This window comes from Aethina tumida, chromosome 4 (genome assembly GCF_024364675.1).
Source record: "Aethina tumida isolate Nest 87 chromosome 4, icAetTumi1.1, whole genome shotgun sequence".
In the NCBI taxonomy this organism is placed as follows: domain Eukaryota; kingdom Metazoa; phylum Arthropoda; class Insecta; order Coleoptera; family Nitidulidae; genus Aethina; species Aethina tumida.
In genome coordinates this window covers 8,493,151-8,513,435 of record NC_065438.1, presented here as the reverse complement: position 1 = coordinate 8,513,435, position 20,285 = coordinate 8,493,151, and the positions used below count along the sequence as shown (strand labels likewise).

General features: G+C 27.9%; 3 protein-coding genes across 4 annotated transcripts; 1 reads left to right on the top strand and 2 right to left on the bottom strand.

The window, feature by feature from the left end:
* The first annotated feature begins 275 nt into the window (after nucleotides 1-275).
* On the top strand, nucleotides 276-2,401 carry LOC109604648 (endocuticle structural glycoprotein SgAbd-2). Its single transcript, XM_020021175.2, has 4 exons — nucleotides 276-309; nucleotides 535-704; nucleotides 1,421-1,590; nucleotides 2,113-2,401. The coding sequence occupies exons 1-4, from the start codon at nucleotides 292-294 to the stop codon at nucleotides 2,280-2,282; spliced, it is 528 nt and encodes a 175-aa protein (XP_019876734.1). The 5' UTR covers nucleotides 276-291; the 3' UTR covers nucleotides 2,283-2,401.
* Nucleotides 2,402-5,543: 3,142 nt separating this feature from the next.
* LOC109604640 (endocuticle structural glycoprotein SgAbd-5-like) lies at nucleotides 5,544-9,608 on the bottom strand. Its single transcript, XM_020021168.1, has 3 exons — nucleotides 9,594-9,608; nucleotides 9,407-9,540; nucleotides 5,544-5,742 (listed from the first exon to the last, which is right to left on the bottom strand). The coding sequence occupies exons 1-3, from the start codon at nucleotides 9,606-9,608 to the stop codon at nucleotides 5,544-5,546; spliced, it is 348 nt and encodes a 115-aa protein (XP_019876727.1).
* A 4,794-nt stretch (nucleotides 9,609-14,402) lies between these two features.
* On the bottom strand, nucleotides 14,403-19,264 carry LOC109604647 (cuticle protein CP14.6). 2 transcript variants are annotated; one of them, XM_020021174.2, is made up of 4 exons: nucleotides 19,139-19,264; nucleotides 15,219-15,337; nucleotides 14,715-14,878; nucleotides 14,403-14,657 (listed from the first exon to the last, which is right to left on the bottom strand). In XM_020021174.2, the coding sequence occupies exons 1-4, from the start codon at nucleotides 19,145-19,147 to the stop codon at nucleotides 14,557-14,559; spliced, it is 393 nt and encodes a 130-aa protein (XP_019876733.1). In that variant the 5' UTR covers nucleotides 19,148-19,264; the 3' UTR covers nucleotides 14,403-14,556. The 2 variants fall into 2 exon arrangements, with proteins under 2 accessions (XP_019876733.1, XP_049822093.1); XM_049966136.1 differs by lacking the exon at nucleotides 19,139-19,264 and adding an exon at nucleotides 19,033-19,110.
* Between the last annotated feature and the right edge of the window lie 1,021 nt (nucleotides 19,265-20,285).

The window sequence follows — 20,285 nt, the reverse complement described above, 5'->3', positions numbered from 1 at the left end:
TTTAAAAAAGAACACATGTTATAATTTTTAATTTTTTTATTGTTTATTCAGCATTAGTACCTATCTAAGTCAAGTGTCTGAATGTGGCACGAGACAATAAGCACCGAGACCGGCAATGAAAAGAAACTTTAATTAATGTGTAAATCTTGTGTTAGTGCACCATATGGTTTATTATCAATTTTTAAGCGTGAAATTTCATGAGAGTAGAGGGCACATACTATAAAAAGAAAATATGGCCTGTCTAGAAATCACAAGTTCACTTGCCGTTTGTCGTACATAGATACTTCGAAAATGATTAGAAACGTCCAGGTAAATTATTTAAACTTCGTTATGGTAATATTATCTTGATTCCAATTGCACAAGTGTACATTCTTTGGTGTTAATGATCAGTGAAAAGTGTTTAAAAGCAAAAGTGTTGTGGAAAATTACACAAGGTTTTTTTTTAATTGTTTTTGGCAAGGTTAAAATCAAAAATATCCAAAATCTGTTTATGCTATTGTTTATTTTGTTTTCTTAATACGTTTGTGTTTCTAGGTCTGTTGTTTTCTGGTAGTCTGTGCAGTCATCTATGTGCAAGCATTAGATGGGCACTCATACCATGATTATCAAGAAAAGTATACAGAAGTTGAAACCCACCACAAGAAACCTATTATTCCCATCATCAAGCAACACTTTGATAGGCACCATGAAGGATGGCAATTCAGGTAAAGAAAGAATATACTAATTAATCATTGTTTATTGCATTAATGGCAAACTAATCAGAAGTTAATTATATAATTTGCCATGAAGTGTTATTGTTTTAGGCTATTTGAACAATCATTAATTAATTAAAGAGGATAATTGAATTATCTAACTAACCAAAATAAGATAAATGAGAAAGTGATACTGACACGAAATGTTTTTTTCAGAAAATAAACATATGGCTTTCTAACAAAAAAAAATAATATTGAGCTTTCTCATACCATATGCGTAATTACAAGTGCAAAGTAAATTCATCCAAATATTGGAACCAATATTGTGCAGTTGAGAAACTTTCTACTTTTGTTTTATTGTCATTAAATGATTCTACAGTATCATCTTCACGTTAATTATAAGATGCTTCAAGATTTTCTCTTAATTATTGGCTCAAGAAAATATTATGTAGATTTAAGATGTCAATTTATTGTTATTGTAAGCAGTTTTCTCTATAAAAATGGATACAATTTTTGCACATGCATCGCAATTTAGAAATTTGAAGAGTCCAAAGTCAATGTGAATAAATGTTATCAGGTCGACAGTAAAATATTAATGCATTAATATTTATTACGTAGACCAAAACCCAAATCTGAACATTCGCAATATTTCCTCAATCAAATCAATCAAATTAAAATAAATGCTAATATTCTTCTATTTCGCAATCAAACGTTTGTTGTCGTTGCAGTTACGAGACTGGAAACGGAATAATCGCTCACGAAAACGGCTACATAAAAAACAAAGGCGACAAACACCACGAAACGATCATCCAACAGGGAAAAGTGACCTACCACGACGAACACGGCCATCCCATCACCTTAACGTACATCGCCGACGAACACGGATTCCAAGCCCATGGTAAAAACACCCAAAAAAATTAATCGAGACCATAAATTTTTAAATTGGCCGAATAAATTGCTTTTAATTTGTCACGTCGAAAATTCAAGATGACCACCATCATTATTAACGGACTAATTAAAACGAAATATTTAAATACACAACCGGGATTCCAATTTGCTAATTGGGCACTTGTATTCGCCTTGACTCGTTAAAAAATAATAATAATTTTTAATTAAACCGGGTGAACGTAAAAAATGGTTAATTAAAATTTAGTTTTAAATCGTAGTTCACGCAAAAGATAAAAGAACCTTGTCTCAGTACAATACGGCTTGTTGTACAAGGTGAAGTACTATAAAAGTACTTCGCTAATTGACCATTTAACAACGTGCAGAATCTCAAGAATGCGCAGGAAAGTGATCTCTAATTTTTTTTCCAACCATCGTTTTCTCATACTAATTTCGTTAAACGCAACTATTATTTATAATTTGATTGTGTAAATGTATTAAGAAACACATTACTTATATAATTGTGATTGTTCAGGTGATCATTTGCCGACTCCACCGCCAATTCCTGAAGCCATCCTGAAGGCGCTGCATCAAAACGCTCAGGAGCCTCAGGAGGAACATCAACAGCATGCTCACACTTACGTTGCACAACAACAGGACGAGGGGTATGAGCATTTGTATCAGCAGCAACGTGAGGAGCAGTAGTTTTAGGATTCTTCTTGTTGGTGTTTCTCAGGGTAGCACTACGACTCAAATTTCTTGCCAAATATGTTCTAAATTGTTCCTTTGTTATTTAATTGTTTGTTCTTGTTGTTTTGTTGCTGTTTATACTTTTGTTATTAATGTTATGTTAATAAAATTTTTAAAATATACGTGCTTTTATGTTAGACACTTTTGAAGACCTGAAAAAATGACAGGAAGTGGGAAAAAATAAACAGTTCAGTTGCTGATACTTATACAATTTAATAATTCTTACAAGAACAAAATTCAATTTTAAAAGAGAAAGAGCACCAACTGCATGCTCACATTTACGTTGCTCAATGACAGGAGGAAGGATTTGACCATTTGTATCAGCAGCAACGTGAGGAGCAGTAGTTTTAGAACTCTTCTTGTTGGTGTTTCTCAGGGTAGCACTACGACTCAATTTTCTTGCGTTCTTATGTTCTAAATAGTTCCTTTGTTATTTAATTGTTTGTTCTTGAATTTTTGATGTTATTTATACACTTGTTATTAATATTATATTAATACAAAATTTAAAATATTCGTGCTCATGTGTAGACACATTTGAAGACCTGAATAAATGATAGGAAGTGGGAAAAAATAAAAAAAAAAAAATCAGTTGTTGATATTTATACAATTTATACTTCTTACAAGAACAAAATTTAATTTTAAAAGAGAAAGAGCACTAACGGCATGCTCACACCTACGTTGCTCAACGACAGGACGAAGGATTTGACCATTTGTATCAGCAGCAACGTGAGGAGCAGTAGTTTTAGAACTCTTCTTGTTGGTGTTTGTCAGTGAAGCACTACGAATCAAATTTCTTGCTCTTCTTACGTTTTAAATCATTCCTATGTTATTTAATTGTTCTTGTATCATTCCTTTGTTATTTAATTGTTCTTGTATTTTTGTTGCTGTTTATACACTTGTTATTAATATTATGATAATAAAAATTTTAAAATATTCGTGCACATGTGTTAGACACTTTTGAAGACCTGAAGAAATGACAGGAAGTGGGAAAAATAAAAAAATCAGTTGCTGATATTTATACAATTTAATACTTCTTACAAGAACAAAATTCAATTTTAAAAGAGAAAGAGCATTAACGGCATGCTCACACTTACGTTGGTCAACGACAGGACGAAGGATTTGACCATTTGTATCAGCAGCAACGTGAGGAGCAGTAGTTTTAGAACTCTTTTTGTTGGTGTTTGTCAGTGAAGCACTACGAATCAAATTTCTTGCTCTTCTTATGTTTTAAATCATTCCTTTGTTATTTAATTGTTCTTGTATTTTTGTTGCTGTTTATACACTTGTTATTAATATTATGATAATAAAAATTTTAAAATATTCGTGCACATGTGTTAGACACTTTTGAAGACCTGAAGAAATGACAGGAAGTGGGAAAAATAAAAAAATCAGTTGCTGATATTTATACAATTTAATACTTCTTACAAGAACAAAATTCAATTTTAAAAGAGAAAGAGCACTAACGGCATGCTTACACTTACGTTGCTCAACGACAGGACGAAGGATTTGACCATTTGTATCAGCAGCAACGTGAGGAACAGTAGTTTTAGAACTTTTCTTGTTGGTGTTTCTCAGTGAAGCACTACGACTCACATTTCTTGCTCTTCTTATGTTTTAAATCATTCCTTTGTTATTTAATTGTTCTTGTATTTTTGTTGCTGTTTATACACTTGTTATAAATATTATGATAATAAAAATTTTAAAATATTCGTGCACATGTGTTAGACACTTTTGAAGACCTGCAGAAATGACAGGAAGTGGGAAAAAAAATAAAAAATTCAGTTGCTGATACTTATATATTTTAATACTTCTTACAAGAACAAAATTCAATTTTAAAAGAGAAAGAACACCAACTGCATATTCACACTTATGATGTTCAACGACAGGACGAAGGACTTGACCATTTGTATCAGCAGCAACGTGAAGAACAGTAGTTTTAGAACTCTTCTTGTTGGTGTTTCTCAGGGAAGCACTACAATTCAAATTTCTTGCTCTTCTTATGTTTTAAATCATTCTTTTGTTATTTAATTGTTCTTGTATTTTTGTTGCTGTTTATACACTTGTTATTAATATTATGATAATAAAAATTTTAAAATATTCGTGCACATGTGTTAGACACATTTGAAGACGTGAATAAATGACAGGAAGTGGGAAAAAATTAAAAAATCAGTTGCTGATATTTATACAATTTAATACTTCATACAAGAAGAAAATTCAATTTTAAAAGGGAAAGAGCACTAACGGCATGCTCACACTTACGTTGGTCAACGACAGGACGAAGGATTTGACCATTTGTATCAGCAGCAACGTGAGGAACGGTAGTTTTAGAACTCTTCTTGTTGGTGTTTCTCAGTGAAGCACTACGACTCAAATTTCTTGCTCTTCTTATGTTTTAAATCATTCCTTTGTTATTTAATTGTTCTTGTATTTTTGTTGCTGTTTATACACTTGTTATTAATATTATGATAATAAAAATTTTAAAATATTCGTGCACATGTGTTAGACACTTTTGAAGACCTGAAGAAATGACAGGAAGTGGGAAAAATAAAAAAATCAGTTGCTGATATTTATACAATTTAATACTTCTTACAAGAACAAAATTCAATTTTAAAAGAGAAAGAGCACTAACGGCATGCTCACACTTACGTTGCTCAACGACAGGACGAAGGATTTGACCATTTGTATCAGCAGTAACGTGAGGAACAGTAGTTTTAGAACTCTTCTTGTTGATGTTTCTCAGTGAAGCACTACGACACAAATTTCTTGCTCTTCTTATATTTTAAATCATTCCTTTGTTATTTAATTGTTCTTGTATTTTTGTTGCTGTTTATACACTTGTTATAAATATTATGATAATAAAAATTTTAAAATATTCATGCACATGTGTTAGACACTTTTGAAGACCTGAAGAAATGACAGGAAGTGGGAAAAAATAAAAAATTCAGTTGCTGATACTTATACAACTTAAAACTTCTTACAAGAACAAAGTTCAACTTTAAAAGAGAAAGAGAACCAACGGCATGTTCACATAAGTATTGCTCAACCATACTTATTATTAATATTATGTTAATAGAAAATTTAAAATCTGTTAGAAACTTTTGAAGACCTAAAGAAATGACAAAAAGTGGAAAAAAAAAAATAAAAAAATTCAGTTGCTGATACTTATATAATTTAACAATTCTCACAGGAACAAAATACAATCTTAAAAATGGCTAATTATCTCGAAGGATTCTTGGGAAGGTGCTCGCCAGTGGCCCTGTAGCCATTCTCATCAGCCACATAAGTAACTTTGTAGGTTATGCCATCAGTTCCTACATACGTGTAAGACCCCTGCACGGCTATAGCTTCATTTTTGCTCCCAGCATTCTTCAGTTCAGCCTTTTCCTCCCTAAACGAGCCGTCACTCGTTTCGTATCTGTAAAAAACAAACCGCCAATCAATGAATATTTTATGAATGAGAACGCAGTTATTAACCGTATTAAACAAGGTTTTTTCGCCAGATATTAATGGCAAACGATTACGTAAATGCTCGAGTTACCGTGATATATCGAGTCAATAAACTTTGTAAAATGCCGTAGTAAAATCTGGTGTAAACTTAACCTTTACGAGCTAATATGATTCAGTTCAGTTCACATTTACTCATTCTGTTCCGGAGTCAATGTCACGGACGTTTATATTTAAGTCGATTTATAATAAACCGTTTTTTTATTCGCTTTATATATATTTAAGTAGGTTTAGTTTAAGGTCACCTTTATAAACTTAAATTAAAGTGTTTCCTGCGTAAGTTTTAGATGTAATTCTTTCCTATTTTTTATTCTTGACTAACATGGTGAATGTTTTTTGCTTCGGAACAAGTTATCCATTTCCCTGGCAATTAAGCTTCAAAACAAATTGCCCAACCGATTAATTAGCAACTAATTGCCCGTTATAGTAAAATGCACAAATAACAAGTGATTTTTTTCCTGCCGGACTCGCACAAACCCGGTAATTCAGCCATAAATAAAAAACAACAAATGAATATTTTATTTTAAGTACGTGTTCTGCAGTCCTTGACATTTATAACAAGTTATTAAATACCCGAAACTATTAGAAAATGTTTATGTAAAGGACGCCAATTATTGTGCGCTATTACGGCATCTGTGTGTTTCAAGAGAAAAAAATTACACTTTGTTTCTCGTCATTTACTGTCGAATCGACTAGAGGTTTTGTGCAACACAAAATGTTAATGATACGTCGATATTATCACAGTTAATTAATTTTAGAAACATTACACAAAACAAAAAAAATGGTGTAATTAATTGAAATATTTCACTTCTTTATTGGAAATTATTGAAAAGTAAACATTCAAGGATTGTTTAGAGGACGATAACATCTACGTTTGATTTATAAAGTCCTTAACCAACAAGTATTCACGACTCAAGACAAATCATGGCATCTTCAACATGTGTAATTATGGTATTTTATTAGTATAATTAAAACTGAAAAGTTATTGATTAAAATTGCGAAATGCTCCTGCAAAATTGCACAATAATAAACACATCAAATTATTTTAGTACATTAGTTTATAGGAATTCTATCAAATCCCCTTTTTGTCATTAACATTACTATCTCAGAGGAGATTAAAATATTATACACAATGTCTCCGAAAAGTCTTTTCAGAATTCTACCGAGGTGAAAATACATTAATTGCATTCTTTTACCTTAGTACAAAATGATACAGGACGTCAAATTTAATAATTAATTTTCAGTAACTTAAGATAAATTGTATTTTATGATTGTTTTTAAGAAGTCTTTCTGAAACATTTAGGAAGGATCAGTAAAATGTCCATATTTTTTTTTTTCAGAAATAAAACAGTGTGTAATTATGTTAATTAATTAATTATTCTTAAATATCAACGAAGATTTTCATGGTTGTTATTTAAGAATATTATTTATGTTTTTTTTTTTTCAGAAATAAGACAGTGTGTAATTATGTTAACATGAAAATGAACATTTTAGGTGTTTGTAGCCTTATATTTTGGAATTTTATCATTGTTGTCCATGAGTTTTTCGGAAACATTTGGGAAGATTTAGCCACTTAGCAACCACTTATGAAACTGGTCCAGCAAGAGGACGAATTTGTGCAGAAATTATATGAAAATCTTGGTTGTTATTTAGGAATATTGTCTATGTTTTTTTCAGAAACAAGACTGCTTGTAATTATGTTAAAAATATTAAGAATTTACTTCTCTTTTTTTTTTCAATTTTGTAGCTTAAAATTGTTAAAGGCTTATTACAAGAAGTAAGTTTATCATTGTTTTCCATAAGTTTTTCGGAAACATTTGGGAAGATTTAGCCACTTAGCAGCCAGTTAGGAAACTGATCCAGCAAGAGGACGAATTTGTGCAGAAATTATTTGAAAATCTTGGTTGTTATTTAAGAGTATTGTCTATGTTTTTTTAGAAACAAGAATGCTTATAATTATGTTAAAATATTAAGAATTTACTTCTCTTTTTTTTCAATTTTTTAGCTTAAAATTGTTAATAATCTGAATAATTTTACTAAAATTTAATTTCAGAGGAAATAAAATATTGAGACAATTGAAAAGAAAACATGTTAGATGATTATTACAGTTGCAGAAAAGGCTTATTACAAGAAGTAAGTTTATGAGTAGTGCTAATCTAGCTCTTATCAAAGTAAGTAGAGATATTTTAAACCTCAGGAATCTGGTCCAGAAGAAGAACGAATTTGTGCAGAAATTACATGAAAATCTTGGTTGTTATTTAAGAATATTATCTATGTTTTTTTTTCAGAAATAAGATAGTGTGTAATTATGTTAACAAGAAAATGAACACTTTAGGTGTTTGTAGCCTTATATTATGGTATTTTATCATTGTTTTTCATAAGTTTTTCGGAAACATTTGGGAAGGTTTAGCCACTCAGCAACCACTTAGGAAACTGGTCCAGCAAAAGGACGAATTTGTGCAGAAATTATATGAAAATCTTGGTTGTTATTTAGGAATATTGTCTATGTTTTTTTCAGAAACAAAACTGCTTGTAACTATGTTAAAAATATTAAGAATTTGTCTTTTTTTTAATTTTGTAGCTCAAAATTGTTAATAATCTGAATATTTTTACTAAAATTTAATTTTAGAGGAAATAAAGTATTGAGACAATTGAATTGAAAACACGTTAGATGATTATCACAGTTACAGAAAAAGCTTATTACAAGAAGTGTAAAAAAATCTGCAGAAACAACTGATACACAAAAAAGAGTGTTAAATTGTTTAGATTTATTTATAAATCAGCCACTCAGGAAACTGGTTCAGAAGGAGGACCAATTTGTGCAGAAATTAAATGAAAATCTTGGTTGTTATTTAAGAGTATTATCTATGTTTTTTCAGAAACAAGGCAGTCTGTAATTATGTTAACAGGAAAATGGACACTTTATGTGTTTGTAGTCTTATATTTTGAAATTTTATCATTGTTTTTCATGAGTTTTTTGGAAATATTTGGGAATGTTTATTTATAAATCAGCCACTCAGGAAACTGGTCCAGAAAGAGGACGAATTTGTGCAGAAATTATATGAAAATCTTGGTTGTTATTTGGGAAATTGCTTTTTTTTACTTTACCTATATGTACCAAAAAATTCGAAGTAAGTTTATGAATATTCCTAATCTGTTACAATCTGTATTTTAGTATTTTATCATCGTTTTTCATAAGTTCTTTGGAAACATATTTATAAATCATCTAATCAGGAAACTGATCCAGAAAAAGGACAAATTTGTGCAACATTTAAGAATGTTATCCATATTTTTTTTCAGAAACCAGACAGTTTGTAATCATGCAAAAATCATTAAAAATTTTCTATTTTTCTTTTAATTTCGAAACTAAAAATGATTAACAATATGAAATTTTTGACAAAATTGAATAACTGGAGAAATAAGGATATTGAAACTACTGAAAAAAGGCAGTATAGATACTTAAACAAAAAGCTGATTACAAAATGTGTAAAAAATGAGCACAAACAGCTGATACAAAAAGAGGTGAAATTGTTTAATTTAAATACTAATACTAATAAATATAAATAAGTACTTACGCAAAATTATAATTAGCTAGTCCAATATTATTTTCATGTTTTACAATTTTCGACTGACTATAGTTTTTCCTTTCAAAGTTCTGCTGTTGCGAACTGCAATAATCCACCACCATAACGAAAGCAATGGAATAAATCTGCAACAAACAATTTCAGTAAAACACCTCACTTTTAATACAAAATAACTCACAACGAACAACTTCATTTTTCTCTTAACACGTTTGCAGTCTTACAGTTTACTGGATACAAAACCGAACAAATTATTCTTTTATATGATCAAAAATTGCCTCACATTTCTGCATCCTGATGTTCGGTTTTGATATCAGTATTGTTTTTGAATATGAATTGAGAAAAAACACCAGACGAGATGGTGTTTGATAAGTGGCTTATGTCTCAATTTCGTCGAGAGTTTTCAATAACCAGCCGTGCGAAAAGTTATAATTATCCTTAAAATTCAAGTGGGTCATTACTAAATTATGGAAATAACTTTTTGCATCTTAGGCTAAGTACCAACATTATTTTGTTAGACAGTCCTTTTGTACATCCACATCGATTGTGATCTACATAATAAAACAAACAGTTGAAATTTACGAGTCGAAACGGTGCGAAGTCACGACTTCCTCCGTAACAAGCGTTACCTAAGAACACATGAATTGATCTTAGACAACAATGGACAATAATCCGAAAATTATCGTTTTCGTCTACGATCCGATCGGTGTGGATATATCGCACGCCCAAGTGACCTTTGTAACGAGATGTTCGGCGTAACTTTTGCTTTCGTTGGACCGAATGTGTGCCAGAGAAATTGACACACTTCGGGACGCTGTCATGATGCCACGTCCCTTGTATATTATCTTTTGTTTTCGCGTGAATCATCTGCGTTATATAGGGTGTTTCCTTGTATAATAAAATGCGAAGAGAAAGAGCTACGTGCTGAGTTTTCGATCCTTTGAATTATTGAACGGCTGCAATTACTTTGCAATTTGTTATTCGCTCATGTTTATTTATAAATTTTATACTACTAAATTACTAATAAAAAATACAAACAAAAGTAAAAAGAAAACATTAACTTAACGGTACGTGTAGTTTAATTAGCACCTTAGGAACAATTATATAATACAAATTATCAATTTGCATATTACGAAAAGGAAAAATAATGAAAATCTCGACAATCAGCAAATTTAAATGCAAATAATTGACATTTTGGCATGCATTGTTCGATAAGCGAAAACAGAAAGACACAAGAGGTTAATTAGGAGAGATACACGGGCAAATTGGAGAAGACATTTCGAGTTAACGAGTTTGCGACATCCATGAGCAAATTCACACGAACAATATTTCATTCTTTTGTTGTGCCGCATTATTGATGGCGAACATCAATGCGGGTGTGATGCAACATTAACCGTTTATATGTGTGTGTGTATTTGGAATTTTTATGACACGTTTATGTCAAAGAAAAATAATTCTTTTTTTTTGTATTTCTAAATTGCGTTACGTAAGCAAAATTAATGAGGAATTGTCAGGTCAAAATTTAAAAAAACAAATCGAGTATATGAAAAATTAAATAGATTTTTAAATAATTGTATTTTATTTAGTCATAAAAGTATTTTTTTAATTAAATTCCAGTGCAACATAAAATTTCATTTAAACTGTTAATAGCCAATATATAAATTCAATATATCTATACACCCATCACGTAAAACATATTTGACAAACTTTTATAGAATTTGATACAGTGTCAGTTTATATCCAGGATTATTATTTAGAATATTATTTGTTCTAATCATTGAAATAGTTTTAAAATTAAAAAATATGCTGTAGTGTAGTGGCATCTATTATCGAATAGCTAATCTAAGAATTTGCAGAACTCTCAGTCCAAATACTCCTTATATATTTATTTTTTATTAGACTTTTTTGTATTGCTTAAATTTGCATTGAGTAAAAATATTATAATTAATATTCATTATTTAACATTTCGATAATATTAGTAAATTTTACAGTACAAATATTTGTAGTTAGTTTAAAAGTTTTACTCAGTTGAAATCTGAATTGCATATAATAAAATGTTGTTGTGTTTGCTTATTGGAACCAAGATTACTCTATTGTAAATTTTTTACATACAGTGTGGCCCATTTAAAAGTGGGACACCCCCATAAAATGTATTTTTTTTATCTGACTGTAAAGCTTGTAAAATATGTATTTATAGACAAAATGCCATGTTGACTTAAAACTAAAAAATCATGAAAATTATCAACCAGAAATTGTGTCTAGAAAATCTAGCTGCACAACTGGATTAAACACCCCCTGAAATAGTAAATATCAAGTTTCTTAAGGCATGCCCATTATTCTGTGGAAGAATAAAAAACCTATATCCTATCTATATAATAAATTGTCAAAAATAGCACAAATTATCTTATTCGTTTTGTGTATGTGTTTAATAATACTATTAATAGCAAAAATTTATTGTTAGTATGATTTATAATATTTTTTAAATTAAATTCACTTTAAGTGAGAAGAAAGAATCATTGCATTCTAGAGAGGGTAATAATTATCATGGAACATCAAAGTCTAAATATTGCTGAAATCGTTTTGTTTCTTATTAAAAAATATGAAACAACATACTCAGTTTGAAAATACAAAAAGAACATGTCCTAGACAAAAAAAGAGCTCCTTTTACTGACAGAAAAGTAGGAAAAATCAGTAAACTACATCCTTTCTTCAGTTCTAAATAAATAAAAAATGAAATAATAACGTCATAAAATATCAGAGTTTTGAGTAGAACAATCAGGCATCGACTGAATAATCATTGACATCATAAAAAGAATATTCGAACAACACAAAAAGTTTGGACAAAAATGTATTAATTCTTTGACAGAAATTTGGCGAAGGGTATTTTGAAGTGATGAATCAATGTTCAATAGAACAAGATTAGTTGGTGAAAAATACGTTCATCGTCCTCCTAATAAAAATTTGGACACTACAAAAACTTTGACATACAATGGAGGAAAAGTTTTGGTTTGGGATTTCTTTCCTTGACAAGGTATAGGATCAATTATTGGTTTCTTATATAGAGACATCATCAGAGAAGAAATGGAACCATTTAACAACGATAATTCTGCAATTACATGGATTTTCAGGCACAACAATAATAATAAATATGCATCCAAAATTGTCCAAAGTTGGTTGAGACATAAAATTGTTGAAATTATCGATTGGCCAGCGTAAAGTCCCGATCTAAATCCTATTGAAAACTTGTGAAACGATATGTAATCTTGATTAAAACACCAAAAAGGTATAAAATTTAGATGAATTGTGGCTATTAATTAAAGAGTTGCTGATAGTTCATTGAATTTTTGCCTCACCATTTATTAGTAGTTATAACTCACAAAGGGTACCCAACAAAATATTAATAATTTTGTTTAAACTCATGTATAAATTATTTAACAAATATATATTTTTCAAAAATGTTCTGTTTCTGTGACCAGCCATATTTCATATTTATTTTGTTTAAGATTTAATATATGTAAAAATTATTTTAATTAATGATAATAATGGGAAAGAAATAATAGAGTGTAATTATTTTAAATAAAGTATAAATTATTAACGTTTCCTAATTAACGTTAGGATATTAAAATTTTTTTTCTGACCACCGCTCAGTTTAAATCAAAATACAAAACTATAAATTAATGAATGTAATCTGCCAAATTTATGTTAATTAATTAATTAACGACATTTCCAACCTTTACAAAAGTACAAAATCATTATTATAAAATATATATTACACAGATATAAAAGAGAAAATCGTGTTCACAATATAATCTCAAAGATCTAGCGTTGTAATTCAATAGTTAAACACAATGTTTAATAGATTAACAATAAAAACAGTAAATTCCCATAAATACAATGACAATTTAAAAACCTTGGCAAATGTGTAAACTATCTAAAGGTTAATCTTAGTAAAATGATATTTCAGGATACATTAAACTCCGGTTTTTCCTAGAATTAAAAATCAGTTACTATTTGATTCACATAGAATTGATGTTATAATTTCATATTAACTTTTGATTATCTAACATGCGAAGATGACCCTTTCAACTTTCCATTTTAGCATTGCGAGTTCATTAATCATTACCTTATACGGGATTTCAAACATTATGTCCCAGGAATTTATCGAAAATTTGTAGTCAATTATTACGCAAACGTAAATTTTTTGAATACTTGGAAAGCGAATATTATTGGAAGACCGCATTTGTTGAAGCAGATAAAATAATGTAAATCGATTCCAGAAATAGATTTCACAATATCTAATTGTTTAAAATAATTCATAATAATTTTGATGATTCATCTCGAGATTGTATTTTAGAATGTGTCTGTCAAGAAATCAACTATCGATAATTTATATAATCACACATCTGCATTCTTATTATATATTCATATGACAAACAACAAAGAAATATTTGAGAATTAGAGTAGAAAATAAGTGTACAGTAATATTCTTATTATTGTTCAAATAAATGCAAATTTCAAAGATTTCATCAACAACGAGTAGGCATCGTCCTTCTAAGAACAGGAAGAAAATAAAGATTATGTGGCTGTAAAATTGTTGCATTTATTTTTTATAATTAAAGCTTCACCTTAATGGTTGTGGATGCTAGTTAAGACAATATGAAGTCTTTTTTTATTCCATGTTTCCTTACAAATAAAACTACCTATAATAGTTGTCATCTACACTGTTCCAAGAAATTAATGCACCACACCAATAATAATAATAGATTAATGTCCCAGATATGTTCTATTGGGTTAAGGTCTGGACTGCGAGCTGGTCAAGCCATAACCTTAATACCAAGGTCAGCAATATAATTTCGGGCAACATGGGTTGTATGTACTCATGCGTCCTGCATTATTAAAAATTTGCACCTTAGAGCAGTGTACGACCCTAATCTTAATATTATTTGGTCTGAAACTGAAACTATATGATTTAATAGTAAAAAACTATAAAAACATTTTACAATTTTTATTATAAATTCATATATTATTTACATTTTTACAAATAAAAGCTTCAAAATTAATTTAAATACATTGACTATAATTCGAACAGTTACGTATTATGGCAAGAAAAGACGGCAATTAAATATTAATTCCCTGTTCTTTCATTAACCCAAACCGCCTCCGGCCAAAGAAGCGATGGCGGCTCCGGGAATACCTAGTGGTGGCACCTTCTTGTCCGTGTGGGCGGCCGGCGGGATGTGTTCACCTACAAATCGCAGCCGTTTAAAAACGCATTATTCAACAGTCAAAAACGTCGATTTACCTGCAGCACGGAAGCCGTACTCGTCGGCGACGTACAGGACTGTGTAAGTCACTCCATCGGGTCCGATGTAGGAGTAGGAGCCGGTGACTTTAGGGAAGAGTCCCTCTGGTCCTTGGGCAGCTTCCGCTTTTACGTCGTGGGTGAAACCGTCACTGGTGGCAACGCTAAACAAATTTGTGCAATCTTCAGTTACTAATGAGCACGAACAGGAGCAATAAACATTAAAATTAGCCCATAAGTCAACGGAGATCACTAATTACTCAATCAAGTAGAAAGTGACTGATATAATGCTCAGGTAAAATGTAACAAATTCTATTCTATGTTTCAACACAGCATTTCTCCAGTTTTTTAGGGTACTTTCTGTTGAACTTGATGACAATTTAATAAGCCAGTATTAAAATCGTTCTAATCAATACTTTCACACTCGTTTAAGCACCTATAAAGTTTGTTTTGACATTGAGTGCAACAACATTAGAGTGGTTGAATTATTTTAATTGAACTTACTTGTAGGAATACGCCCCTAAACCATCATTATCACTGTCGTATCTGGTGATGTAAGCTTGTCTGGGATCGTTTTGTGGCTTACAATAAATAACGCCTACTAAGGCGAATAATAATAAAACCTAGAACAAAAATATTAAACATTACTTCTATGTTCAATTTAATTACTTCCTACGTATTGAATTTAACACTAAATGAAGAGGTTTTCATGGTGTTTGTATATATATAATATCTATGTCGTGAGGTATAATAATCATGATTTTGGCATATATATTGATAACTAATTTCACTCATTAAGATATCCTTTCGAATAAACAAACGCAAATTAATTTCATAAACAAACACCTAAGTTATATAATAATTTTTTATTTAATCTATATCTCTTACTTTCCTCATGGAATATCAAACGCTCATTATATCACGTATAACATAAATGTAGCAATTATTTTCACCTGCGTTGATTAATGGTTTGTGCTCAGATGGTGCTAAGAACGTACGTCGATGACCAAAGGTCGCGCAATTTTAGTGGTGGTACAGAAAAAATGTCAAATGTTGTGCAACTGAAGAGTTTCAAAATTTGTTTCCCAATTAACAAGGTGAAAAATTAATAACTATTTAGCAACGCTTTTTTGGGGTAATTCCCTTAAGATATGTAAATAAGACTGAAATGTCAAATATTCGTACTAAAAACAACGGAAGGATGTAAAGAGCCTTGACATTCAAGCACGCGGCTGGTTTAAAATAAGTTAAAATATGCATTTCAGAGGTGCTCATCTTCAAAATGTCAATAATAATTTATTCAATTTTATGACAACGTGCAGGAAAATAAATTTAATTGCTTTGGATGGCTGTTACCATGCGTTAGATATCATAAATGTTATTATTCGATTGAAGAGAAATACGAGAAGCTGAAGGACGAATCATCGATATTAAATATTCTCTTACATGATAATTACGTTTAGATTAGAATAGATACATAATTTTATTGGATTAAATAAGGTAAACGGTGTTTTTCATGGGAAATGTGATTTAATTTTGTAAAAATTTGCATATTGCAAAACAATATGATAAAACTAGCTTTATATAAAGTCAGTGATAATTACGTTTGGATATGGATAATTAATTTACTTCAAAATATCTTTTATATTGAACCTCATGTTTTTCTAAAAACTTGAATTGAGAACCACAACCAAATTATGAAAAAAGTAGTAAATTTTAGTGTTAATTTTGTCGACATATTTATTTAATTTTCTTTAAAAATATATAAAATTTTATGTACTATTGTTAAGATTTCTATTTTACTTTTTAAGTAAATAAAAATTTTGACATTGTTATTGATTGAAAAATAATAACATGATTTATAAGTAATTTAAAAATAAAAATTTTATGTACTATTGTTAAGATTTTTATTTTACTTTTTTACTTTTTAAGTAAATAAAAATTTTGACATTAATTATTGATTGAAAAATAATTTAAATTTAATAATTTAATATCTAATTATAATTTTTAATTAATTAATATTTAGTTAAATTTAAGATTCAAAATATGTAAAAATAGAAAAGGGAGAAAAAGTGCAAAAAATTAGTTAAAAATGTTAACAAATAAGTTAATTTAATGACTATTAGAAACTACCTAAAATAGTGAAAATTAAAATAAAATGTTTTCTTTATAAATAACATTTTCGTTACTTAGTGATCTATAATTACTTTAAAAATAAAAATTTTGTATACTACTGTTAAGATTTTTATTTTACTTGTTAAGTAAACAAATGGTTTATTTATAAAAAATAAATAAATTTGATATTGATTAATTAATTTAATTTTTATCTATCTATTATTGAAAATTTATTAAAACACAAAAATAGTCAAAATTTAAATAAAATGTTGAACATTTTTTTATATACTGTTGTTAAGACTTTTACTTTTATTTTTCTTCTTAAGTAAATAAATGGTTTATTTATAAATAATAATTAATTCTAATTTATATTAATTTTAGTTAAAATTAGAATTCAAAATATAAAAATAGAAAAAAGAGAAAAATTAGTTAAAAATGTTAATAAATATATTATTTAATGACTATTTTTAACTATTTATTATTTATATAAGTAAATAATATTAACATAAAAATAATTAATTATTGCCATAAATTGAAAATTTATTAAAACATAAAAATAGTTAAAATTTGAATCAAATGTTGAACACCTAACATTTTTTTTTATACTATTGTTAAGACTTTTACTTTTTTTTAATGAATAAATAGTTTATTTATAAATAATAATTAATTCTGATATTGAAAAGTAGTAAAAAAAAATTAATTATTAAATATTTAATTACAATTTTTTTATTAATTTTAGTTAAATTTAGAATTCAAAATTTAAAAATAGAAAAAAGAGAAAAATTGGTTAAAAATGTTAATAAATATTTTATTTAATGACTATTTTTAACAATCTATTATTTATGTAAATAAATAATATTAACATAAAAATGATTAATTCTTGTCATGTATTGAAAATTTATTAAAACATAAAAATAGTTAAAATTTAAATAAAATTCAACCTTTTCGTTATAAATAACATTCTTTCAACTTAGTGATCTATAATTAATTTAAAAATAAGAAATTTTATACATTTGTTATGTATACATTGTTAAGACTTTTACTTCTATTTTACTTCTTAAGTAAATAAATAATTTGTTTATAAACAATAATTAATTCTGATATTGATTATGTAGTGAAAAAAATAATAAATAAATATTTAGTTTTAATTCATTTTTGTTGAATTCATAATTCAAAATTTGAAAATAGAAAAAAGTGTTAAAAATGTTAATAAATATTTAATTTAATGACTTTTGCTTTTATTTTACATTTTAAGTAAATCAGTGGTTTATTTATAAAAAATAATTAATTTTGATGTAGATTATGAATTGAAAAAAAATAATAATTTAATATTTAATTATAATTTTCTTATTAATTTTGGTCAAATTTAGAATTCAAAATTCAAAAATAGGAGAAAGAGAAAAATTAGTTAAAAATGTTCATTATTATTTAATTTATTATTATTATTTTTAACTACCTATTACTAATGTAACTAAATAATGTTTACATAAAAATGAAAATGTTTCCAAGGATTGAAAATTTATTAAAACATAAAAATAGTGAAAATTAATTAAAACTAGTGAACATTTAATATTTTCTTTATAAATACTATTTTTGTAACTTAATGATCTATATTTAATTAAAAATAAAAATTTTATATACTATTGTTAAGATTTTTACTCTTATTTTACTTTTAAGTAAATAAATGGTTTATTTATAAAAAATTATTGATTCTGATGTAGATTATGAATTGAAATTAAAAATTTGATATTTAATTATTTTTTTATTAATTTTAGTTAAATTTAAAATTTAAAAATAGGAAAAAGAGAAGTAAGTCAGTTAAAAATGTAAATAAATGTTTAATTTAATGATTATGTTTAACTATCTACTATTTATGTAAATAAGTAATATTTACATAAAAATTATTAATTTTTGCCATGAATTGAAAATTTTATAAAACATAAAAATAATGAAAATTAAAATAAAATGTTGAAAATTAACACAAAAAATTATCGTTCAAGGTTGAATTTTTTGAAATAATTATAAAAAAAGTAAATAATTTTTTTTACTTTTTATATATATTTAAAAAAAAACAATTTTGTTTTATGAGAAAATAAAATTCAGAACTATCCCATAATTGACACATTCACTGACGAGTGCATTAAAAAAATATTGATATAATTGATAAATCACACAAGAAAAAAATAAGGAAAACCGAAAATACCGCTTTTTTTCTTTTCGCATCCGACAAACGAATTTCCACGTATCCACTGACCGATAGTAGAACGCACATTCACACACCATTCATTAATGAAATTTCTTTCACTTACCGGCTTCATCACACAACTATATGCTCAGAAAACTGGCGCTGATTTGTGGATGTTTTAATGACGTCGCTTTTATATATCAAACCGATCTGATCCCCACGAAATCTCCACTCAATTCAGTTGTCATCCACGATAATTATTTCATACTTATCTCACTTTGGGTCATTACAGTGGGATTTCTATTCGGATGGATGTGCCATTGTGATGTAACTTTACAGCTACATCAAAATGTCAACTATTGTTTTGTTGATATTAATATTTTCGAAATCATACTTATTTTTCTTATGTTTTTTCCTCCACTTAGGCCCCTTGTATCAGTTTACCAAGGTGTCGAGGATGCAACCATACTTTTCAAAATATAAAAGACTAATAAATACTTTAAAATCAAACTAAGTGAAGATTCTTTAATGTGAGTATATTATTTAATATATCATTATAAATCATTATAATCAATATCATAATAATAATGATAAATTTTTATGCCATTCATCACAATTACTTTATATTTAATTTTCACTGGAAACTATTATTTGTATTTTACCGATTGAAGAAGAGGAAAAACATTACAAGTTATAAAACTTTACAGTTACAGTTATTTAAATTTCCTATTTTATAAGAACCAGAAACAATTTTAATTTTTTCAAGTTTTCGTTGCATTGTTTTGTGATTATAGTTAGCTTAGTTAGTTAAACAATTCCAGTCATTTTGAGTGAAGAGTTGAATGATATCCGGATGTGCCAAGTTATGAGAAATGATATTTTGTGGTTTCAAAAGATCAGGGTTAATTTTATATTGAAAATAATGCTGTGTTTTAAATCTTACTTTCAAATTGTATTCCATATTTGTACATTGAGATATAAAATGAGATAATATTTTCAAATACCCGTCAGTGGAGAAAATTATTTAAATTTAATATTTGTCGCAGTTGACCAAAACAACAAAAACAAATTCCTGCTTAAAAACCTTGGGTAGAAAAGATGTCCCCCAATTTAATCCCATAAATAAGTAAAATATTAAGAAAGGTTAATTATAAATTTTAATTTTTGTCTCTCAAGATCAAACTTTGTTCTTTAATTTTATTGAGAAGCCTACTACTAGTTGTAATTTTGATTGATTTTCTTTAGTTAATGCAGTGACCCATATAAATTTG